The sequence below is a fragment of the Ochotona princeps genome, chromosome 10, assembly GCF_030435755.1.
Source record: "Ochotona princeps isolate mOchPri1 chromosome 10, mOchPri1.hap1, whole genome shotgun sequence".
Taxonomy (NCBI): Eukaryota; Metazoa; Chordata; class Mammalia; order Lagomorpha; family Ochotonidae; genus Ochotona; species Ochotona princeps.
In genome coordinates this window covers 44,861,403-44,886,858 of record NC_080841.1, presented here as the reverse complement: position 1 = coordinate 44,886,858, position 25,456 = coordinate 44,861,403, and the positions used below count along the sequence as shown (strand labels likewise).

Sequence of the window (25,456 nt, the reverse complement as noted above, 5' to 3'; positions counted from 1 at the left end):
ACTTGAAAGGCAGGTTCACTCCCAAGATGAGCCCAGTGAGCTGTCTCCGAGAGACAGGACCTCTCCCTCTACCACAGGGCAGCAACTGCTCCACTGTGCAGAGCCTCACGGGTGTGATAGCATTTGTGTGTTTGTGCATAGGTCATAATCAGGATTTGACGTTATCAAGGAGCAGAGCTCATTATAAAAATTAGATTATTCCATTCTTAGCTAAATTTCACTCTCTAGAGTTGATCCCAGAGCCATGAACATCAGATCATCCCAAGCTACGAGACATCTGCAGCTAGGGATTAGTAACACTGATTTTAAGCACACTGAAGTGTGTGAATGCACAGAAAATCAAGGTTCCAGGCAATTTTAAAACAGTTGTCTTGGTTTCCCTATCTGTCTCTCACCACTTGAACTTTTTTTCAGTAGAAAGTATCCTGCAAACGTTTACGGAATTAAAAGAAAAAACAACAACAACAAGTTACATCACGTAAAAACCTGCATAGCTCCTGCTGGAATATTTCACACAGAACTGCAATATTTATTGACTTTGACGTCACCTCTGTGCTTCCAGCGAATGGCGAGCGGGATGCTTTTCAGGTTTTCCTGATTTGTTTGAGAAAAGGACCTAAGTTACTAAGATAACAAATGGAGCCAGAAGAAAACGTGGCAGTAGGGAGATACTGGGCCAAGTTCAAAAGGTGCCACCCGCCCACGGGGACATCCCGGCTGGTGTCTGGCAGGACGGCCGCAGGGGTCAAGACGCCACAGCACGGGTCACTACACACACAACCCAACCGAGCAGAGGGGCCGCAGCGTTACCGGATCCTGACAGCTCTTGCAACGCGGCTGACTTGTTGCTGGGGCTCCTCCCGCCGGGGGCGCGGCAGGGAACACGTGCTCTGCACAGGTGCCGGCCACGCGCCAGGTCAAGTCGGCAAGGGGAGGCCCGTCCGCCTAGGATCCCTGAGGGAGCAGAGGGCCCGCCACGGCAGGCACTCTCCGTCCAGCCGGGCGCGAGGCCACGCGGACACCACGCGCCCACTGTTCCGGCACGTGCTTCCTTTCCGGTCACCTAGCGGCCGGGAGCGCGGCGAGAGTCAGGCGGGATTACTGAGAAGGCTCCGGAGCGGGCTCACAGCGGAGGCCGACGCGGTGTCCACGCCCGGGCGCGGCCTTCAGGCCCCTAGAGGTTCAGCTGGCTCAGAACGCCGTTACTTCTTCGCTCAATCTGGCCTCGGCGCGGGAGTGCCCACCCCCTCCAGACTGTGATTGGTCGTCACCACTCCTCGCACCTGTATTGGTTATCAGTGTCAACCAATCACCTTAGGATTTATCCCTAAGCTCTCTGGGAAACGTAGTCCTGGGTCGGAAGTTCCCCATGTGAAGTCTTGAGATTTTTAGCTCGGAGTTTCCAGAGTGTGACCTGAGTGTCCCCTTCAAGTTAGGGTCGGGACCAGATTCGCGCTGTCTTTATTTTTTATTTATTTTTTTTTATTACTAAGTCAGACATACTGAGAGGAGGAGAGACAGAGAGGAAGTGGAGCTGCCGGGATTAGAACCAGCGGCCACATGGGATCAAGGCAAGGACCTTAGCCACCAGGCCACGCTGCCAAGCCCTCGCGCTGTCTTTAACAAGCTATGTGGTGACTGAGCCGGGGACCTGTAGTCACGGTGTGTTAGGCTAGGCTTTCACCTGCTACCCCAGCACTCCACAGTAAGCTCCTTCTAGCCCCTGCTGCTCCTCTTCCCATCCAGTTCCCCGCTAATGTGCCTCAGAAATCAGCGGAAAATGGGTCCTCTCCTTGAGCCCTCGAACCCACATGGGAGACCTGCAAGAAGCTCCAAGCTTCTGGTGTGACAGTTGAATGGGCTAATAGGATGTTATGGTCCCGTCCCTTTTGGAAAGAGGAAAGAGGGAGTCTTTTTAAAAGTACACAAAATAAATATTATACCACCCCTCCCCAAAAGATCAGTGCTCTTGCGTCTGCCCAGAAGCTGTTTTTAGTAAGACCAAATGCTTCCACCCTCTCAATTTTTAGCTTATAAGAATGGGAAAAAGTCACAAGTCAACCTGACTTTTGTTTCATCATGAGCTAGCTAGACGGGATTCAGTTGTGACCTTGTATGGGCTTTGTCCCTCTCGCTGATTGTTAGCCCTGGTCTGCTCACCGGAACTGTGCTTAGAAGACAGCAGGGCCACCACTTTCCTAAGTTTTTGTTGAAAACCCCTTCCTGATGTTGAGACTCGAGGTTTCCATCTTTCCTCACTGAAATTGTCTGCATGAAAATCCTTTTGTGTGAGACAAGAACCAGTCACTTTTGTGTTGATTTCAAATTCTCTGTAACTCTGGCTTCAGCTCAACCTAGTTTCAGCCTAGTCCCATCTGGGGAGTGAACCAGTTAATGCAAGACCTCTCAGTATCTCTCCCCTCTGTAACTGCCTTTCAAATAAAAATGAAATCTTTAATTAATTGATTATAAGACCAATTCTAGTTCTGCCTTGCTGTTGAATCATGATGGACCAGATACTTCTATATCAGTCATCATGCCACATGCCATGCAGGAAATGATAGATGGCAAGATGACTATTTTATAGGAGTATGGTAGATTAAATGAAATTGTGTTTATTTGTGAATGAGCTATGGAATGCTAATGGATGTTTCTTTGAATGTTAATGGTCACTTCTTGACAGTGTCAAACACTATGCTGTGCATTTGGACTGCAAAGAAAAAAGTTACAACACAGTCCCAATATCTTAGAGGAGGAATTCACAATATAGATTTATAATTGAACAGGAAACAAAAAAATTCAACATGTTCCAAAAGAACTTTGGCTTCTAAGCATGCTGGGGTTGAGGGTAGGATTTTAAAGTAGGTATGTTTCAAGACTTTTCCAATCAGAAGAAGCTCATTGGGTAAAATAGAGCAGTATCAAAGAATTTGACAATTCAAGGCAGCCCTGTAAGGCTGAGGGTGGTAGATGAGAGAGGACAAGTAAACGAATCTTAAAAATAATCAAATTCAGACCAAATAAAGAAGTTTATGAGTCTTTTTCAAAGACACAAACTTGCATTCATTACTCCATGTCACTAAACTTCAATTTCTTTACTTCTTTCTTTTAATCTGAAAGACAGCATGTCTTTGATTCAGTCCCCAAATTTCCCCCCATAACTGGGGCTGAACTTGAGGGTGAAGCCGGAAGATGGAACTTAATCCAAGTCACCTGCAGGTTGCCAATGACTTCAGCCATCACTGCTGGCTCCCAGCGCCCAAGGTGGGAGCTGAGTACAGGCATCCTACCTTTTAGGTGAACCACATGGCCTGCAATTTTCAAAATCCAAAAAAAGCTTTTAATGCCTATAGCATCTTAACCAAAAATAGGCATACTTGGGAGGGTTGATAAGAAGTAAAAGTGAGAGAATGAGGCAAGGAAAAGCTTGTGAGGGATGAAATGCCCTAAATAGCTGAAGATGTTAAAATTATAAGCACTAGTTTTCTGGAAAATTATATTTCTGGTACCTCTTCATCTATTATTGGACACAAACTATAGGAATTGTGTATCAGACTCTGCTTTTAGCAACTCATCAAAGTTTACTTTCTCACTACAACTGACCAAAGCCACGGGGCAGGTGCTGTGCTACAGCAGGTCAAGCCACAACCTGCAGCACTAGTGTCCCATATCAAATGCCCTGGATGAACTCCCATCTAAGCCTCTGATCCAGCTTTCTTCTAATAGCCCAATACCTACATCCCTGTAACCCATATGGGAGACTGAGATGAAATTCTAGGGCTCCTGGCTTCAGCCTGGCCCAGCCGCAGCTGTTGTGGACATTTGAAAATGGATTGCTTCGCTTCTCTCTTTTCCTCTCTCTCCCTGCTCTCCAAAGAAATACATCTTTTAAAAATAAACAAGCTGACTAATTTCAGCATTGTGATCATAAAATGATAATAAAAAGCTTAAATTATATACAATGCTTAAAGGGGAAGTGAATTCCTACACACACATACTCTCTCCCCCTCTCTCTCACACACACACTCAACTTAGCTCTGGCCGGTGCAGCCACTTAGGGAGAGAGCCAGCAGATGAAAGATCTTTGTTTCTCCTTCTCTCTGTTAATCTGACTTTCCAATAAAAATAAGTAAACACTTTTTTAAAAAAATTATGAATAAATATTTTTAATAATATGTGGTTTTTTATCTTTTCTCAATACCTGATTCTTTTTCAAAAGCAATTTCTCCTCCTCTGCCATGGATTGATTGTTTAACTTACAATTCATTTTTTCTGTGATTCCTACATAATACCTTGCATTGAATTTGAAACACTTTCATATGTGCTTTTTAAAATATCTTATCAAAGGTATCAATAGAAGGTTTCACATAATTACATTATGACTGCCACCTGAAAAACAGCAAGTGTAAGATGCCAACAATTATAAGATGCATTCAAATTGCAAAGATTTTAAAACGCAAAATCCAATCCAATCAAAATTGGATTATAAATTAGAAACTGGATGCATAATTTCTGCTGAATGGTGACCTCCTGCTGAACTATCAGGATTACATTCTCTTTAATTGCCATGTCTTTTCACAAGCTTTATTTTGTTCACTCATTTACAGTGTTTTAGTGGGAGGTATTATAATATCAGAAAGACGTTCCTTTTCAGAAACAGGCTTGTATAGGTGCAAATCAGAGCCTGTTTCTTATTAGCTCTAACTATGTAAATTTGGCATAAACAACACTAATGCAGCAAAAAGCAAACAAAATGAAGGAGAACGCTTAGACACAGAAATGGGCTTATCTAACATATAATATTTCAGAACTAAGTGGTCCACTACTGATAGCACAAGTCAACCATCCTCAACATTACAATGAGTTTTATATAAAAGTTGTTAATACTAGCTGGCCATTCAAGGATAAAACTGACCTTAAAAATTTTACAAATCTATGCTTAAATAATTTAAAAGAGAATGATAATAAAAGATTGGCTATTGAATAACAAAAGCTATTGAAGGTCCCGGCGCGATAGCGTGATGGTTAAGGTCCTTGCCTTGAACACCCCGGGATCCCATATCACCGCCGGTTCTAATCCCAGCAGCTCCACTTCCCATCCAGCTCCCTGCCTGTGGCCTGGGAAAGCAGTCGAGGACGGCCCAGAGCATTGGGATCCTGCATCCACGTGGGAGAACTGGAGGAAAGAAGTTCCTGGCTCCTGGCTTCAGATCGGCGCAGCACCGGCTATTGCGGCCACTTGGGGAATGAATCATCAGACGGAAGATCTTCCTCTCTGTCTCTCCTCTTCTCTGTACATCTGCCTTTCCAATAAAATAAATAAATCTTTAAAAAAGAAAGATTAGGTATTCTAAAAAACAAAACAAAACAAAACAAAACAAAAAAGCTATTGAAAATTAGCTAAGATCCCAGACATAGAAAATGCATCACCATAGCAATACAGCCTAGATTTAATTGTGTGATTCATTTTGGATTGATTCTAGATGCTCAAGACGTGAGTAATTTAATAATTATATAGATATGTGACAAATGGATTCTTCGTCTTGCTCTGGCTCTCTCTTCTGGGCCTCAAATGGCCCATCAAAATAGGGAGTTTGAGTTCTCACTTACCAGTCATTCTGCCATTGATGTGCAGATTGCTTGAGAGAGAGTTTGGGATTGGCAACCCAGTAGGTGGTACTCTCAGCAGAGACCTTAGTAGGACTCTTTTAGAGGCTGGCATGGTACAGCCTTTACTGTGGTCCCTTCCAGATTTGCTCAAATGAAGCAAGGTAATGAACAGCTAATATTCTGACTACTATTTGGGAGCTTCCCTATGTAGGAAGAAGACATAAAAGTTTAATGCATGGTGACATGTTGGTGACCAACAGGAGGTTGCATGAAAACCCTATGGACAGACCCCTCCTCTGAGCCCTGGGACTGCTGGGTCTACCTCATGGCCCATTGTATGGCAAGGTACGGAGGAAAAAGGTAGTAGCCTTAAACTTCATGATCGATTTCTAATTGCAAAAGATGCGTAGTGATAGGATGATGCTGTACTCTGGGACCAAGAACACTCTGCAGTAGTGGCAACATTGTCCAGAAAATGGTGAATTATTAGCAGGTACCTTTGTATTTATTATTAATTAACAAAATAAATTATTTATATTTATATTTATATTTATATTTATATTTAATTACCTTACATTTATGATAAAGTGATGTTGATTTCCCATATAGTTTTTGGCAATATAATCTGTTCTTTTAGATAAGTGTGTTGTTTTAAGATGAAAGTAATAAGTAAATAACATTGGGTTAAAACTACACCAGACTACAATTGGATTGAATATTAATTGGGAAAATCTGTTGAGAAAGAATAGATTAATGGAGGATCTCTGTGCAGTAGAGAGATGAGAAAATAAACAAAATACCAAAACAAACAGGGGAAGTAGTCTAGCTTATTCAGAACCAAGCCAAGAAGGAGGTGGAAGCCATGAAAGGAGAATAAAATTCAATCTGTGACGGAAGAAAGAAATACATAGTCAAGAGGGAAATCAAAGGCCCTGGCAAACCAGGCCTGAAGAACCACGGGACTTGCCGGCGTTGATAGCTGGGTTCGTCCATAAATCTTCTTAGATGCTCAGTTACTGTTTGTCAAGCAAGAATGCCAGTTCAGCCAGGGCAGCTCAAGGAAAGAGGATGTTATTCTAGAGGGACAGAATGGAGCATTTGAAAAGGTGAAATGTAAACCCATTTTTTGGTGTAGCTCATGGAAAACAAAACAAACATCACTATGTTTAAGTGTAGGAAACTGTGTAGGAGTTTATGACGGATGGAAAGTTTGGCTTTAGAGCAATTTTAAAAAAAATTATTTCTTTTTATTGGAAAGTCAGATGTACAGAGAGGAGCAGAGATAGAGAGGAGGATCTTCTGTCTGATGATTCACTCCCCAAGAGACTGCAACAAGAGTCATGCCAATCCGAAGCAAGGAGCCAGGAACTTCTTCCAGGTCTCCCACGTGGGTGCAGGGTCTCAAGGCTTTGGGCCGTCCTCAATTGCTTTTCCAGGCCACAAGCAGGGAGCTGGATGGGAAGCAGAGCTGCTGGGATTAGAACTGGTGCCCATATGGGATCCAGGCGCATACAAGGATAGAACTTGAGCTGCCAGGCTACTGTACCAGGCCTGGCTTTAGAGCAACTTTGATGCCTCCTACCATCCCACCTATAATTTGATAGTAGCCTCGTCAATACTCTCTTTAGCAGAAAGGAATTCACATGTGTTCTTGGTATCTCCACTGAGTGATGAGGCAGAAGTCAAGCCTTGGAAAGCAAGGAGTCTGACTTTTCCAGGTGCAGTCCCTGCATACAGCTAAAGGCTATTTTCCAAGGAAGACGGGAACATGTTGCTTCACCAGGGCTCTACCATCATTCATCTTAGGCTGAATGCAGCCAAGCCTAACAGGCTGAGTATGTTTGCTAGGCTGTGTCAATATATCGAGCGTCCCAAACACATAGGATGATTAGGGATCAAAAAATGAAATGACAAGGAGTGAGGCATGACTGGCCAAAGGTCTTCCTCATTGATGTTATCTGTTGGTCTGCTGATAAGAAAGTTGCAGTATGCATCTCTACTCCGGAATCAAAAGTGGACTCCCACAGAAGCTGATTAAATATATCTTGAGGATAATATGCGTGGGTGGGGAAAAGGAAGGGACAAAGAATCTCCACTCCAGGGATACGATAACTGTAAACAAACTCTCATACTTACCTCAATGGGAAAGAGTCAGAGAAGGGGGGGGGGGGGGGACAAACCTGGGAAGAGAAAAACCAGGTGTGGGAAAACTGTTTAAAATGAAATGCTCTGCCGTGTTTGACAAATGAACGAATGACTGAATGAGCCCAATTTGGTACAAGATTTTGTCTTCCATCATGAAAATGCACATAAAGAACAACTGAGAAAAAAAAAAGTGAATGTTTAGTAAAAGCAAATCGTAAGTGTACCTGTCTACCCAGAGCAGGCTAAGTGCTGAGCCTGGTCAGCAGGCTGTCCAAGTTCCTTTTGCCTTGTTTAGGATAGAGCCAGGCTGCTGTAACAGCCAGGCGTCTGTAACAGACGCTGTGGAGAACAAGCGCTCAGATTTCTCCACGTGACAGTCTCAGGCTGAGCCAATCGGGTTCAGTCTGCTCCATGAACCAAACAGGAGCTCAGGGCTCTTGGGAGCTGTAGCCAGTGCCAGTCCTTTGTGCTTCCCAAATACTCACTGTACCCACTGTTCTTCTCTTGAATTCCATGAACTCAGGAAGGGTTAGGAGGAAATTTGTATTTCAAAGTACCTTTATCAATATTTTGAAAACATAAAATGTTTTTATATCATGATGTTTTCATCAAAACATTGGAATTGAAGAGTTAAGTCACTGAAAAACTGGGAAACATCCCTCTTGTGGTCTATTTATCAGTTGGTCTAAATGAACTAGATCACATTTTCAGTCATTAAAGAAAAATCTGGAGTGAGCATTTTATGTACCTGTTAAAATGCCACTGTCCTACATGGGAGTCTGATTCCCAACTCAGACTGCAGATTTAACTTCCTGCTAATGCAAACCCTGGGAGGCCAAGGTGCTGTCCCAAGTGACTATGCTCATTCAAAGGGGAAGCCTGCACTGAGTTACCAGCCCCTGTCTCCAGTTCCCTCCTTTGCAGGCATTTGGGGAGTGGGCCAGCAGATGAGAGATCTAGCTCTGTGTGGCTCTCAAATAAACAATGAATAAACAATACATTCAAGAATCTGACTTAAATTTTCTGCTAAGATAGAAAAACAAAGTTTCAGAGTGGGTCTATGGTGATTTAAACATCTCGAAAAGGAACTCCCCAAAATAATATTTCAAATGATCTCTTTGTTTCCAGCCTTGGTCAGCGCATCTTAAGTTATTTTAAGCAAGATTCAGACATGATTGTGATTGCGGGGGCATTTTGTTTTTTAATACATTTTTTTATTATTGTTATTATTTTATAATACAGTTTCATATTCCCTTATCCCCTCCCCAGTTCCCTCCCCCCAAGTTCCTCTATATCATTACTAACATATAGTTCTTCATACTCAGTCATATGTCCATCATTGCGGGCATAGACACTGGCAGAGAGTCCAGAATCCTATTGTCAAGATATAGTGAACAGTTTCATTGTAAGTCCATCTTTGTCTGAAAGTAGAAACGCATACCACACTATATCCTCACATCTGAATGTTAGTCTCAATTTCACAGCTACTGTACATCTCCTTAAATGAAAAGTCATGATTCAAAATCAACAATAGAAAGAATAAATTTACAATGCCATGAAGTTAAATGACATGTTAGTAGATATGGCAGTTTCCATTACACGGCTACTATACATCCCCTTAAATGAAGAGCCACAAAACAAAATCAACATCTGGAAGAAAAAAGAAGTTAACAACATCAAGAAGTTGAATAACATGCTATTAATTGACTAATGTGTAGCTGAAGAAATGAAAATCAAGAACCTTCTTGAAGAAAATGATGCCACTGCATGATCTACGAGTCATTGAATGATTTAATCAGAAGGAAGTATTTTTAAGAGATGAAAACAACAGAAAACAAAACCCATGTGATATAGTTCCCGCTGATCTTTGTTGAAGTGTGTCTCCTCCAGAAAATAAGCAGATGGGTTTTGTTTTTTAATCCATTCTACTAATCTATGACGTTTGATTAAGCTTAAGCCATTTACATTCAGAGTTTAGTATACATGGGTGTTACTTTGGTCCTGTCATTTTAGGAATGGGTTGTTCATTGGTTTAGTCTTCTGTTGTCATTTTACTGGGATGTTCTTCCTGTTTGCCTTTGGTTTTGGTGGGTGCTATTCCTCTTTTCTGTCAAGAGAACTTCTTGAAGTGTCATTTGTAGGGCAGGTTTGGAAGAGGCAAATGCTTTTAGCTTTTCTTTACTGTGGAAGAATTTTATTTCATTTTCAAAGACAAAAGAAAGCTTTGCTGGATATGTTCTCCAAGGCCGACAATTTTTTTCTTTTGGAATCTGGAATATGTCACTCCATTCTCTTCTTGCCTGTAGAGTTTCCTGTGAGAGATCTCCTGTGAGCTTAATTGGCTTTCCTTTATATGTCAGTTGATTTTTTTCACGTGCACATTTCAGGATCTTTTCCTTATGTTCAATTGAAGAGAGCTTGATTATCATATGTCGTGGTGAAGACCGCTTTTGATCAAGCCTGGTGGGAGTTCTGTGCCCCTCCTGGAACTTGTTTCCCAATTCTTTCTCCAGATTAGGAAAATTTTCCTTTATTATTTCATTAAATACATTTGCAAACTCAGCTTCTCTTTCTGCACCTTCTGGGACTCCCATAACTCTTACATTTGGCCTCTTAATAGTGTCTTTCAATTCTTGAATACTTTTTTTGGCCTGATCCAGCTCTGCTTCCAGCTTTTTGTTTGCTTCCCCCTGATGACAGGAAATACCTTCCAATTCTGAGATTCTTTCTTCTGCTTTCTTCATTCTATTTTGGAGACTCTCCACTGTACTCTTAATTTGCTCTACTGTGTTCTTAATTTCTGATATACCAGCCTTGATTTGCTTTATTGCTTCCTTAAATTCTTTGAACTCTTGCATGAGCTTCTCATTGTTGATCAGAATCTTTAATATGAGTCTTATGGATTCTGTGTGCCCCATGTTCTCGATGTCTTCCTCAGTTAACTCTGAGGTTGGCAAAGGGTTTTGCTCCTTTGCAGGGAAGTATTCGGTAATATTCATTGTGCCTTTGTCTCTTCTTTTGCTCTTGTTCATTGTACTTCTGGTTAGCAGAGTCTTGAATTCCTTGGGGCAGGTTTCTAAGCTTTGTCACCCACAGGTCTACAATGCAATTTTACTTATTGCGGTTGGTACACAACTTTTTGCTTGCAGCCACTTGTGCCACAACCTCCAGCGAGTTCCAGGTCTGGGTTTTTATGTCAGATTTCCACCGTGGTCTCCACAGCCCCAGCTCTTGGCTCACCACTCTCTACCTCCTGTGATACTGTGCTGAGGCTGCACTGTTGTCACTGCAACCTTTCTCCCACTTCCGGTTGGAGCAGGTCCCAGGATTAGAGAGACACCAGGTGTCCTATATAATTAGGTTGTTGGTGGTGCTGATCTTGTCAGAACCTGTAGGACTTTAGGTCTGGGTGCCACATGGACCTATTTTGACCGTTACACTGCCAGAATCAGTATTAATTTCCCGTGCGACCTGTGCAATCACAGACCTCAGCAAGTTCTCGCGAGATCAGCACATGCGCAGTTCACTATTGTCCCCTGCAGTCCCAAAGCTATTGCCACAGTGCCCAAAATGGCGCCGGACACACAACCACTACAGTTCTTGATCTGCTGCCCATCAGATCTGAGAGCTACCCAGACCTGTCCTAGGTGGAATCCGTAGAATGCCAAGTCCCTGCAGTTCACTGAGACAGAAATGAGCTCACTCCCAGCTCAGCGTATGCTCCGCCCCTTCCCTTGCCCTTTGCCTCCTTATGCAAAATGGCGCCCAATTCAGCTCTAAGGAGCTGACTGGGCTGTGAAATCCACTCTGTTCTCGCACTGCCTGTCTGAGACCTGTTGCTCTGTCTCTGCACCTGGTCAAATCAAATGGACCAGCAGAACGGACAGTTCTTTGTCTGGGTTCACCACCCGAGCTCCCAGTGAAAGTCCCTTCCCACCTGGTTCCTGGTGGCGTTCTGGATGCTGTTGGAGTTTAGATTGCCGTGCTGGAGTATTAGTCTCTGCAACACCACACCGCTGTGTCCGCTGCTTTCCTGTACCCCTCTGCTGTTGTTCTGTCCCTTTCTAGTTCATGAAATATGTCCTCTCTGCTTCATCCTGTTTAAATGTTTTCCGTCCGCAAAAATGTGTCCTTACCCTATTCCGCCATCTTGATTCTCCCCATTTTGTTTTTTAAAAGTACGAGATGTTGGGGAGGGGTGGGGAGAATCCCAGTACCTATGAAACTGTGTCACATAATACAATGCAATTAATGAATAAAAAAATTACTTTAAAAAAAAGTACGAGATGGGTGACTAGTGAGGTTACAATAGTGGGTAAAGCCACCTTCTGCAATGTACCATCTCATACGGATGCCAGATTGTGTGCCAGCTGCTCCATTTTCAACCCAATGCTCTGCTAATGCCTGGGGGAAGGAACAGAAGAGGTCTTTTAAGTGGTTGGAGCTCTCAACCACAAGAAAGCCATAGGAAGCTCCTGGCTTCAGCCTAGTTCAGCCCAGGCCATTGTAGCCACCTGGGGAGTGAAGCAATTGATGGAACATCACTCTTTGCTTTTCTTTCGGTAACTCTTTCAAATAAATGAGCAAAGTCTTAAAAAGAAGAAAAGAAGGTGAGAAAGGAAAAAAAAAAAGATCTGAGGAAGGTGAGGGTGCAAATAAAGGTGACAGAGAAACTGTGAGACATTAGAAAAAAGTACACATAGAAGTTGAAGATCTAGAAATGCATGAAAAGCACCTGTTGTCTCAAAGCATTTGCACATCCTCACATACTCCCTGGGCACAGGCAATCCAGTTGGAAGACCTCTAGCCTGTCTTTCATCAGCCAGAAATCTTCTCCCTCCCACCTCAGGACAACCCATTGGCCTGATTGTTTTGCCCATTCTCATTCCTGTGGGTGTTGTTCACTACTGCTCAAGCTCACATCAGCTTGCAACATGGTTCAGTGCTTGCTCCCTACCTTCCAGATGTTACTTCTCAGGTGCCAGGTCCAGGATGCAGGTGATATCATTCCAGCAGGGGGCAAAGGGGCTGGTGCTGCACATCACTAACCCAGGACAGCATGGGACCAGCTGCAAGCCAGAGCAAGGAGTAGCAACTCCAGCAGGAGAGGGAAGCCTGTGAAGACTTGGTGAGGCTACAAAGGTCTCGCCAAAGAGGAAACAGGCCTGAGGGGATACCCACATATTCCCTCATGGAGAAGGTTAAACCAAAGCATTAATACAGTGATGTCCTTCCATCTGTTTGCTTATCTCATTAACAGGTCACAAAACAGACAGCTGAGTCCTGAGGCACAGAGCAAAGTTTACATTTGATGGGACAGTTTTTTTTAGGCTTATCTGGACAGACTAATACAGATGATGCGGTATTCCCACTTGACTCCCACTGCTTCCTAGTACTTCATTTAAGTGGTTTGGGGTTTTGACAAAACCATTTTAGTGAATATCATGCACACCCAGAGTGGAGACTCCAGAGAGGAACACATTAGGGCAGAAACATGATTTAGGGAGGAAGTGCTTTGGCCAATGCTCCATGAAAAGGCCCTTTGGAGGCAGGCATTGGTGCAGCAGCTAAGGTGCCTCTGGGAATGTTTACATCCCACATCACAGTGGACAGTGTAAATCTCAGCCCTAATGTACATCCTGGCATGCAGCAGGGATAACGCAAGGACTTGAGTCCTTGCCTCTCACACAGGAGACACACATTGGGTTCTGGGCTCCTGGTTTCAGCCAGGTCCAGCCCTGTTGTGCGTACTTAGAAAGTGAACTAGCCAATGAAAGACCTCTGTCTGCTTCCATCTCAGCCTTTAAAATAAAAAAGTAAAAGTATAGTCTAGCGTTTTGGTGTAACAGGTTAAATTGCTGCCTGTAACACTATAACACATTTACGTGCTGTTTCAAGTTTTGCAATTCTGGGTCCTTCCCACTTCCAATCCTGTTCCCTGCTAACACTCCTGGGAAAGCAGCGGGAGATGGCCCAAGCACTTGGGCCTCTGCACCCATGCAGGAGACCTGGGTACCCATGTGGGAAGTTCCTGGCCCCTAGTTTCAGATTGGCCTAGACCTGGTGGTGAAAACCATTTGGGAAGTGAACTAGTGAACCAGCTGGTAACTCTATCTCTGCTTTAAAAATAAGTAAAATATGTCTGCATTTAAAAAAATCCTTTTGGCTCTTGGGACATGCTGACAGGGGCACGTGGTACAAGGAGTGTGCTCGGAAGGATAATTAAACTATTTTAATCTGATTCATATCTTGTATATAGATAGTAAGACTAATACTACAGTGAAGTCAATGAACACATGCATGAACTCACCCCTTTGCTTCCATTGCGAGAGCAGTTACTACTCCTCACTGAGCATGAATCCACCTACTGCAGTTTGATTGCCATAGTCCTTTGGTTGTATAGGAGACCTCTTGGATGGTTTCTCTTAGCTACCTGCTCCTTGGTAGCCTCTGACCTCCCCTTTCTCCCTGCCTCCTCTGGTAGCTAGTTTTGTTCTGTTAACACATATCTGACTGCTGAGATTCCCCAAGTGAGGCCACACAATTTTCTATGTCTGTGTTTATTTTACTTAGCATAATTCTTTCCAGAATCACCTACATTGTAGCAAATGGCAAGAATTTTCTATTCCAGGGATGCACAGCATTTCATTGTATCTATGTCATCCATCTACCGGTAACACCTAGGTTGTCTCAGCATCTTGGCTACTGTAAATGGCACTGCTGAGATCTTGATGAGGTGGTGATTTGCTTTGGGTATACACCCAGAAGAGGGTCTGCTGGGTCACAGGGTAGCTCTATTTGCAATTTTTGATTATGGCTGTAGTTAGTGGCTGTACCATGTTTTCTTTTTTCCATACCCTCACCAACATGCTATCTTTACATTTTTTTAATGATAGTCATCCTAAGGAGTATGAAGTGTCATCTTTTACTTGTTCTAATTTGTATTTTCTGGGAATTAATGATGGTGATCACCTTTTCAGTTGCTTTTTTGTGTCTTCCTTGGAGAAATGTCCATTCAGTTCTTTTGCTCTAAATGTGATCAGAGTTATCCTTTGTTTAGGCCAACTTTCTGGTTTTGCAATTATGTAATTAAATTCTAATCATACTACCATTAGGGAAATTTACTCCGGGTGGGTCAAGACTTGGGGGAGCTGAGAACTCCCACTTTTGGGTTTACCCCACAAATGTCCTCAATTCCTGAGGGTGGAGGCAAAACTGGGAGTTGGGAACTTAATCTGGGTCTCACACGCATGGCAGGTATAACTGCCTGCCAGGCTGTATAGTAGCAGAAAGCTAGAGTGAGGAGCTGGAGCTGAGGATTGAACATGGGTACGTGGGTACTCTGATTTAGTTTGCAATCACCTTAATTGCTAGGCCAGACACTGGCCCCCATTATACCACTTCACTGAGAATACTAGGTATTCTGGGGCCTTTTCCCTGCTGTGCTCTACAACTTCTATTTACAGAGTCAATCTTTCTCCTTCTCTAGGAGCTTTCTGGAGGAGATCTATGAAGATCTATCATGATTGGTTTTATGAATATCTGTCACTTGGATATTCCAGGAGTTCTTGGCTTTGGCAAAAGAATTTGTGAGTAGACCCTGCTGGCTCCCAAGCGTTGCTTCTACCCTTCTGTTTTACCAATGGGACATCTGTACTACTGCAGAGCTAACTTCTAAAAAGACTTGCAGTCCATGGCAATTTATAGCTAAGGACTCTGCCAAATCACTCTTCCCAGCTCCAAGCTTAGAAAAAACGATGGCTTGTCAGTTGCTTAAGCATTGAAATATGAATGAATGAATCCCAAAGTGAAAAACAAACTCTATCTCTGCCGATCTCACATGTAAAATGAGAATGCCTCAGATGGGGTCTGCACAGTGGTGTAGCATGCTAATCTTCTACCTGTGACACTGGTATCCCATACTTCACTTCTCATCCAGCTCCCTACAAATAATCTAGGAAAGCAGAGAAAGATGGCTCAAGTTCTTGGGCCCTTGCAACCACGTGGAAGATTGGGTGGGGAAGCTTCTGGCATCAGATGGGCTCAGCTCCTGTTGTTCAGGCCATTTGGAGACTGAACCAGGAGATCAAAGACCTTTCTCTCTCTCTCTCTCTCTCTCTGTGTATGTGTCTCCTCTCTCTGTAAATCTGCCTTTCAAAAAAAAACTTTAAAAATATGTCTCTGATGGCAATTTAGGCATTCTGAAGCAATGAGGTACTTAGGAAAGCTCAAGGAAATTGTGATGACACTCAAGTACTGTCTTCCCAAATAATCCTACAAAACTGTGCTCTTTGTCATTTAAATATTAATTAGCAACTTCTTCATGAAGACTTCTTCCTGTGTATCATTTAGGCTTATTTTCTTTCACAGAAGGGCTATAGTGTGCACACCCAGCTGCTTATTTCATGAACCAAACCAAAATGTTCCATTCTAAAACTTAACCATTCCTGTAGTACTAGCCAGACAGCCCAAGCTGTCATCTGCCCATTTGTATTTTCCAACTTTAAACCAAGTTTTCCAGGAAGTTGTTGTCTCCTGGCTTTGGTCATTTTGATGAGTAAGGATTTTCCTTTACCTCTAACCTAGTGGTTCTCAATCGCGAGTTATTAGAATCTCCAAGGAACTTTAAACAACAACAAATGTCCAGGTCTTAATCCAGATCCTCGCAACTTGGATCTCTGGGGTTATGGCTGGGTTCACATGCATTTAAAAATCAAATTAGGGATTCTGAAATGATCTGCTAGTTAAACACTTTTTTTCTAACCCATTCATCACTCATCTCTAGTTCAGCTAATCCTAGCTCCCTGTTTCAAATTCACTCTCTACCCAACAAACCAGTCTCTTTCATTCAAGGAGGTAAGTACTAAAGCTATGACAGCTTTAGTGGCAGTTAATCAAAGCATGCAATTGTTCTTTTAAAATAAAAACAGGGATCTTTTTCTTTCATAAATTAAGTTTAATTGATAATTCTGCTTCAGAAATAAAAAAACAAGTTCTAAAATAAGAATATAAACACATTTGTTATTTTTCAAAGTTTATTTCTTTTCTTCATTTATTAGCAGTCAGTAATGATCCAATCTGTCATTGAGTGTTGTAAAGAAGTTAAAAATGTAGGTAGATGAGTTACTCATCCTAAAATACCACAAATCCACCAAATGCCTTATCCTTAATATTTGTGGATGGGAATATAGCACCTGCTTGGAAACAAACAAACAAACCACAATTCATCTAAACACCAGCCCCAAAGTGTCTGGCATAAAACTCAAGGATTCATATATTCCAGTAATTTAGAAACCACAATCTATTTACTGATAAAGCCAATAAAGGCTTAAAGTTCTAAAGAGGCCAAAGTAGTAAAGGAACAGGTTACCAGTCACGGATGGAAAGTATCACATTTCCAGCTGTTGGTGGAAATTTCTAAAAGTCTGAGGAAACACACTGTGGTTAACAGCACATTCCTGCTTCTCATGGAACACTTTAATCTTTGTTTACAATTGTTTTTCCTGGTCATTAATGACTCGAATATAAAAAGAAGTCCTGCTTTATTCTTTACAAGCTGTCAACAAGATGGAAATACAGGTGGGGGGATTACAGCGCACATTAAGCACAAGCAGAAAAAATGCACACTCGATAGATGAGGCTGTGATGACAGGAGCACATGTGGCCTCTTCTGCCCCAGAGCACAGCTCTACCCACACACACAGAGCCAGACTCTGGACTTGATAGGGTACATCATCCAATCCAAGGGGCCGCTGGCAAAACTACCCCGCAACTTCTAGCACACCATAGGATGGCACCCAAAAGACATGGAAGGATTCTGCAAGGGAGAGCACTTACCTCTACCATGGTTGAGAATCAGCCCTTTTCTACAAATTCTGGCTTCTCCTTAACAGGTCCTAATACTAAAAGCATAAGAAAGTCCTTTCTGGAGAGCTACTGGTATACCAGTTGTCTCTTCTTAGAAGTGACTACTAAGAAGCCAGTTTATTTCAAAACAGATCACTTAAACTGGCCATCTCCTGGGAGCCTCTACTAACACATTTTAGAAAAAGCATGGGGAACTGGAATCAATAGACAACCCTTAAAAATTCACATTACCCGCTGACCCCATCTTCCTCTCTGGCAGTTTCAGCTAACTCCCACATTTCCTCATTCAACTTCCCACAATTCCTCAGAGTATCCTCCAGAAGATAAGTAAGGCATGAACTCAAAATCCAATAATGGGACCATCCAGTCTTAAATGATGCAGAGCTGACTACACACTCTATTTAAACTTTCTTTTAAGTACTAAAGAACTTTGAGGCTTCTCTTCTCTGGACGTCCCATCTCGTCACAATGCCTTCAGCTGAAGAAAAGATTGTGCCATTGATCCTGAAATTGAGCCCAGCTTCGGATAAGCAAAAACATGAAACATAAGAATCTCAAATGCATTCCTTTCGCAATACCCATGTAAGTATATTCAATAGGAAGTATGTATTTGAAAAATATAAATTACCAATTTGTGGTTTGCCCTCCTGTTCTGGTCTTGAATCTTCGGTAATTTGGATTTGTATTTTTCACTTTCCTTTTTTTCCCAGAGCCTCCAAATTTCAAATTACTTGAGTGATTGGCTTGATTCAAGGAAGGAAGTCAAGCTGTCGTTTCATTTAACTACAAGTTCAGAATAAAGGACCCTATTTATGTAGCACACTCTATCATCTACTGTAGAAATTTCATTTCAACCTTGTTACATTACTAGCAATTACTGAGCTGCTGCAAAATGCTTTCCCTCATAACAAAGCTTGTCAAAGTTTCCGGGAAACAAACTGTGACTTTAGCCTTTATTGTGTTCTGCTGGGATCAACAATTACAGAAACTCAGCCATCACAGATCGCTCTCCCCGTAGAGCGCAGAGGAGAAGGCGGTGTAATCCAGGGCGCCAGGCACGCTGCCTGGGCCTGAGTAGGCAGGCATTCTCTTGATGCAGTACTGGGCCTGATCAGGGGGCAGCTCTCGACGCAGCTCCTCTGCCAGGATGTATGGCTGCAAGAAACACAGGAGGGTTCACACAGTCAGGAGTCGAAAACATAGGAGCAGAACCAACTTTGATCCTTACACATTTTTTTGCATTGGCTTCACTTTTAAAAATGATTAAAGGCAGACTCTACAGAGCATGGTACCAGGCAAACAACAAAATGCACAGTTTTATTGATAAAAACTTGTCTAAAAGGTAATCTCCCCTTTCTGGTCAGCAAGAAATTTAGTATGACCCAAAAGGCAAAAGGAGCAGTATTTATTAATATATTGTCCTCAGTATTTCTCATGCACCATAATGCAAGTGATACATACTGTGCTTGAAATTTCTCACTAGAAAAACAAAGGACATTTGTTTCATATCATACACTGAGGAATATTAAATAGGGATATTTAACTTAACATCATTGGTATATTTATTTCAAAACAGAAGGGGAGAAAGAAACCATTTTCCTGTTTGGCTTATTAAAAACCAGAAGTATGTGACTACTAGAGAAGCTCACTGTCTCTGAGATAAAATAAAACTGACATTTAACTATGGTGGGTTTTCATTTTGTTTTGTTTCTTAATGTCACACATCCAATGGGAAATAAGACAATGCTGGCTGGAAAGAGTCAAGGTAAGTAAATCACAAACATTTCGCCATAATACAGGCAGGAGTCTCGGCGGTTGGATGAGACATGGCTTAGTTACTTTCTCAGTCATTTGGGCTTTCTCTCCTCCACCTTTATCCCCAGGGCAAAAGATTCTTTTTCAAAACACACCTGCTATGCTTTTTCAGCTAGTTGACCTTGTTGGACGTTTAAGGTCAAACAAGGCTGTACTCGCAAGTTTCAGCACTCAGACTTCTCTTGGTGTTACCAGTCTTTACCTTCTCAGCCAAAACACAGACTAAAACAGTATCAGCTCGAACTGAATTTCTCTTTCCTGGGATGTTTTTGTCATTTAAGGGGTAACAGAAGTCCAGGGCTTAGCATTAAATTCCAAATTTCTTGGCTAAGTGTGTTGAATGCCTTGCCAATGAGCTAAGTGACTGAATGGCTATCTTTAACTTTGCTCCAGTGGCTGGGAACCAAGTCAGGGTTGCTGACACTCAGGGAAAGGTTCCCAGGATCATCACAGCTGAATCTGAATTCTGTGCTTTCTTCTTGCAGAGTCAGATCTATCCATGTGCAATGTACACACACACAATACACACTGTTGGTCCTTCTTCTGGGAACCTCAGTATGTGTCTCAAGCGCAAATGTCAGGAGTGAATGTCTGTTTGCTATGTCCTGGGGACCCTACCTTTAACCCTGCTCATTCCTGTCCAGATTCAGTGCTGGTATTGTGTGAGACACCAGCATGAAAGCAGTTTTTGCTATCTGCAATGCTGCTTGTTTCTTTCTTCCTTTCTATTATTTATTTGTTTGTTTTGTTAGCACAATGCAGTGGCCTACTGCTGAAGGAGAGGAAATTCCAGCAGAGCAGACCTTGTCAGAAGCCAGGATTCGGAAGGAGGCGATGACCTGCTCGGCGGTGTCCGTGTCGGCCGTCTCTCTAGTCATGAAGTCAATGAAGGACTGGAAGGTGACAGTGCCTTGTCCGTTGGGATCAACCAGGGTCATGATGCGGGCAAATTCAGCTTCGCCCTGCCAGGAGGTGGCAAACAAACAGTCACTTCCACAGTACCTCCTTCTCAATGCTAATCTCGCTCTTTCCCCTACTGGCGGCAAGTTGCTTTGAGTTTGTGAACTTTAGTGTTCCCTGTATTTCCTGTCAGCGCCTTTCCAGGAGACACCCCCATCGCAGTGGGGCACTTGCCGCAGTCAGGCACTCCTGACGTCAGATTCCTGCTTCCCTGTGACATGCTGCTTGCCTAGCTCACACAGCCCACTTAGGGAAGAGTAACACACAGTGAGAATTGGGTCTTGCCTCAGATTGTCACAGAGCAAAGTGATACAGCTAAATCAAAAGGAAGTTCAGAGAAGACACTTTTGATTTTAGAGTTCTGTAGGAAATCAAGGCAGGTCAAGTCCAAATATGTATAACTGGGTAACAGACAAACACAGGCACATTAGAACTACCACAGCCCACAGGGAAAGCTGTTTTTCTTTTTTTTTTTTTTTTTTTTTAAGATTTTATTATTATTGGAAAGCTGGATATACAGAGAGGAGGAGAGACAGAGAGGAAGATCTTCCATCCGATGTTTCACTCCCCAAGTGAGCCGCAACGGGCCAGTATGCGCCGATCCGAAGCCAGGAACCAGGAACCTCTTCCAGGTCTCCCACGTGGGTGCAGGGTCCCAAAGCTTTGGGCCGTCCTCAACTGCTTTCCCAGGCCACAAGCAGGGAGCTGGATGGGAAGTGGAGCTGCCGGGATTAGAACCGGTGCCCATATGGGATCCCGGGGCTTTCAAGGCAAGGACTTTAGCCGCTAGGCCATGCCGCCGGGCCCGAAAGCTGTTTTTCTTAGCTGAGTTATTACTAAAAACAATTTACCTTGAAACATATGAAAGAAAAAGGACCTTAAAAATCATCAGGTTACTAATGCCAGTGAAGTGTATGCTTTAAAAGGGAGAATGCTAGTATGTGAATTCAATCTTCAGCTGCTTAAAAACCATCAGGCTGGGAACTGGTGTGGTGGCTTAGCACATTAATCCCCCATCCTGAGGTGCTGACATTCCCTGTGTGTGCTGGTTCGTGACCTGGCTCTTTCACTTCTGATCTGACAATCTGCTTGTGGCCCGGGAAAACAGCAGAGGATGGTCCAAGTGCTTAGGACCCTGTACCCATGTGCAAGACCCTGAAGAAGCTCCTGGCTCCCGGCTTTGAACTGGCTCAGTTCTGGCCACTGCAGCTATTTGGATAATGAACCAGCGGATGGATGATCTTCCTCTCTCTGTAACTCTGACTTTCAAATAAAATAAGTAAGCCTTTAAAAAATATATAGACATCATGATAACCCATGTTCTTGATTCCTTCTCCAGAAAACGTTATTTAACAAAATATGGGAAAAAATGCTTTGATGCAGTACACTTATTTTTATATACCAACAAGTGTACTTTCAAAAAAAATTACCAATACCAAATTTGATACCTTAGTTTAAACCAGTCATCTATGTTATAGACCCAAGATCAATAAAATATCTTAGTAACATCTTCATATCTGTCTTACCAAGTCGTAACCCATGGAAATCAGGCAGGCTCTGAAGTCCTCATGATCCATCAGGCCATTCTTCCTCTGTTGGCAAATACAAAGAATTGGATACGGTAAGAATTAGAGGCAAGTTGAGCAGCTCCATTTGACCAAGTGCACATCTGGTAAGAAAAGAGCATTTGAGGCTCTGCCAAGATTGTCAAGGTCACCTGAGATTCACAGACAAACAGAAAGATGTTACAAAATATTTTTTTCAAAGGAAAAAGGAGTGAGGGTGGTTTATAAAGACCAGACAAAAAACGAAAGAAGACCACATTCAACCAAGTAGCAGAAGGCATTTGCCAGGAGCCCACTTCCGCCGCCTACTGGTGATATGATATATTACAAGCATTAGTTGCAAAATCCATCTCCACAGAACTGAATCACTCAAGAGTTACCCTATAACAACTCTAAGGCCTTTGGACCAGGCTGCAATGACTTTTCCAAGGGGCAGGTCAGCAAGATGAAAAAAGGCCAGCTTAAGACCGGGACCCAAACTCCATAGAAACAGGGTTGTCAACAGAGCCCTGGGCATGACAGGAGGCATAAAGCTGGCTGAAGATGTTCTTGAGGGTTTTGTGGAGATGGCTAGCATTGAAGCGTTAGCATAGATTTAAAGAAATAACTTGTACTGGCCGAGCCAATTACTAACACGTTATTATCTGATGTTTTCATTTACTCACAACATGGCCAACCCGGAAAGCCAATGATGCAGGTTGCTTCTGTGGATGGAAGCTCCTTGTGTTGGTTCTTAGTCCTGTGTTTAGCCCTCAGCCGCTGTTTGGGCCTGCCACGACCCCCTAGAGTTCCCTCTCTGGCTCCGTGTGACACTCCCTAGCATTCTTTCTCTTCTTGCTCTCCAAGTTCTCTCATCACAGAAGCCCATGACATGCAGCATCCTGCAGCTTGAAGCCCTAAGCTCTAGACCCGAGTTCTTCCCTCCTCCAGGCCTTGGCCCTCCTGTGTCCTCACGACTTGGAGCTTTCACCATTTCACTTCAGGTTTTTTAGCTCCCCATCACCTGTCACATTCTGTGCACAGATGTCTGTCTCCATCTCAGATCTGCCCGTTCTTTCCACTTCCGACTTCATTGCTGAATGAGATGAAGCCAAAGAGATCTGCATTCCTGCCACCTCTCCCTTTCTCCCCAAATTCCGTTTCCCTACAAGCCATCAACTTACTAATTCTTAAACTTTCAGGTTCTCCATTGTCTTCCTTTGCATTTGTGCTGCAAAAGACTGCCTCATCACCTTGAAATCAAATCAATGTCCTTTTTCCTATAAGATAGCCTAAATGAGACAGAATGTCCTTCAACAGACAAAGGTGGATTTGTGCAGGGACAATGATTATTTCCTTGCTTTAGAGGAAACTGACTTGGTATTCAGAGGATAAAGTCAGGCCAGCATTATAGCATGTTTCTAAATAATAAAGTTGGGAAGTAACCATGCAAATGTTAATATCCATCTCTGTATATAATTTTTCACTTAGGCCTGTTACGAATAGATCATCTAGACTCTGTAGTGGGTCCGCCTTTGTGGGCTGAGTCCAGGGGCATTTCAGAAACTCCTTGCTGGTACTCGTAAGTCGTAATACTGTGCAAAGCAATGGAATACTCTTTTTCTAATGTTATTTAATGATAAGATTATGGCCTTAAAGGTCTCTTTTGGCCAAGTCATTAATAAACTGTGAACTTTCATAAAAAATTATTTTTCAGTATTATTCAAATCAGAATACTAGATAACACTCTAAAAACAATACTATGAAATTTTGTATCAGCTTTCTGCTGTTATTTCATGAGTCTATCTTGGTTCATTGAAACTAAAAACAGAGGCTGGAACTGTTGCATAACAGGTAGAGCCACTGCCTGTGACATTTGCATTCCATTAGTGCTGGTTTGTGTCCCTGCTGTTCCACTCCCAATCAAGCTTCCTGCTAACAGCCTGGTAAAGGTAGTGGATTATGGTCAAGTGTATGGGCTCCTATCACCTGCAATGAAGCGCTTGACTTCAATCTGGCCAAGTGCTGACCATTGTGGCCATCTGGGGAGCGAATTAGCAAGCTGGGAATCTCTCTTTCTCTTCCCATCTCTCCTTCTCTCTGTAATTCTGATTTTCAAAATGAACCAATTTCACAAAATGAAAATTGAGTTTTATGTTGAGACAATAGCTTAAAGTTTTCATTAGTGTTTAGCTAAATAGTTACTTAGGGAAAGTACATAGAATTTTGCATTTCAGTCTTTAGAAAATGAACAACAACCACATTTTGTTAAGGATGCACTTTCACAGAGAACAAATCAAGCTTTGATAACAACTGCAAATGCCTTCATTCAATGAACTGCAGGGAACAGCAACCAAGAGCCATGGCAGAGCTTAGTCCACTCTGCCTTGGTGACTATTTTCCTTTGTACTAATCATTCTTCCCAGTGAACTTTTGGTGACACTCAGACATCACAGGTGGGCAGCACCATTTCAGGAGCACCATTTACCATCCCCAGTCATACCCTGTCGAAGTGGTTGAAGGAGGCTCTGAACTCATTCATCTGCTCCTGGGTGATGCCCTTTGCATCTCTCGTCAGGATCTGGGTCTCCACCTCGTTGATGGTTCTAGCGATGGTTGTCAGCAGCAGCTCCCACCCAACACGGATGTGCTGCAAGGAAACAACGGGAATGATCAGCCCCAGGTTCTCCCAGCATGTCGGCCTTGCTTCTTCATCTTCCTAATAGGGGAGCTCACCCCAAAGGAGAGAAGTTGGGCTTACTATTACAGATGTCCCTCCACTGTTTGTTTATTTAGCAAGATCCAATGGTGAGAAGTACTCTGAAGTAACACCAGGGTTCTAACAGTGTCAACTGGCACTTTGCAGATTAAACATAGTCTGTGACTAAAAATAGCTTCTCAATTTACCAAATAGCAGAATGGGCCCTGCTGGCTCCCAAGGAGATCCAGTTGCTCAAACTAGGAGAAATACAACAGTCCAGTTTCTGATACAGTCTCTGATGAAGGGGGATGAATTCTTTGTGGTAGGAACAATACTGATGTTAACCTCGATAACAACTGTTTACAGAATTCACAAGGTTTTGCCACACTAGCAACTACAATTACTTACAGAGGCCTAACTTTTATACTTGTAGAACTCAATAAACAAATGAAGACAAGTATATGCAGCAAATACTCCAGGATGGTGACAAAGTCACCATTGGAAACAAGGGCCACATGGGCCTGTCAGGCTGCCGCACCTCCATGGTGTAATTCGTGTGCTTGTTGTCGAAGACCAGGGCCTCCTGGATGAGCTGATGGTCTCCCTCGAGCTTGTCGATGTTGTTCTTGTAGTTGATGATGTTGTGTTCGTACTGTTTCAGCTGATTCATCTGGTCTTCCAGGGCTCCTGTGATCTGGATGGAGCTGCGGGCAATCTCCTGGTGCAGGCAAAGGGGAACACAATGGGAATGGAATGGAACTAGCCTCCAAGATAGCTACATGGGGTGCACAATTTCTAATTGTGCGTTAGGTGC

General features: G+C 42.9%; 2 protein-coding genes across 2 annotated transcripts in view; both read right to left on the bottom strand.

The window, feature by feature from the left end:
- The window catches only part of MTR (5-methyltetrahydrofolate-homocysteine methyltransferase), a 96,632-nt gene extending 95,425 nt beyond the window's left edge, over positions 1-1,207 (bottom strand). The window contains exon 1 of the mRNA XM_004578514.4: positions 811-1,207. The gene's annotated coding sequence lies outside the window, so the exon portion shown is untranslated. The remainder of the gene's footprint in view (positions 1-810) is intronic.
- Positions 1,208-16,772: 15,565 nt separating this feature from the next.
- The window catches only part of ACTN2 (actinin alpha 2), a 70,627-nt gene continuing 61,943 nt past the window's right edge, over positions 16,773-25,456 (bottom strand). The window contains exons 17-21 of the mRNA XM_004578515.4: positions 25,181-25,360; positions 24,445-24,591; positions 21,924-21,989; positions 20,241-20,399; positions 16,773-18,777 (exon numbers count right to left, since the gene is read on the bottom strand). Coding sequence (XP_004578572.2) covers positions 18,619-18,777; positions 20,241-20,399; positions 21,924-21,989; positions 24,445-24,591; positions 25,181-25,360 — 711 coding nt within the window. The 3' untranslated portion in view covers positions 16,773-18,618. The remainder of the gene's footprint in view (positions 18,778-20,240; positions 20,400-21,923; positions 21,990-24,444; positions 24,592-25,180; positions 25,361-25,456) is intronic.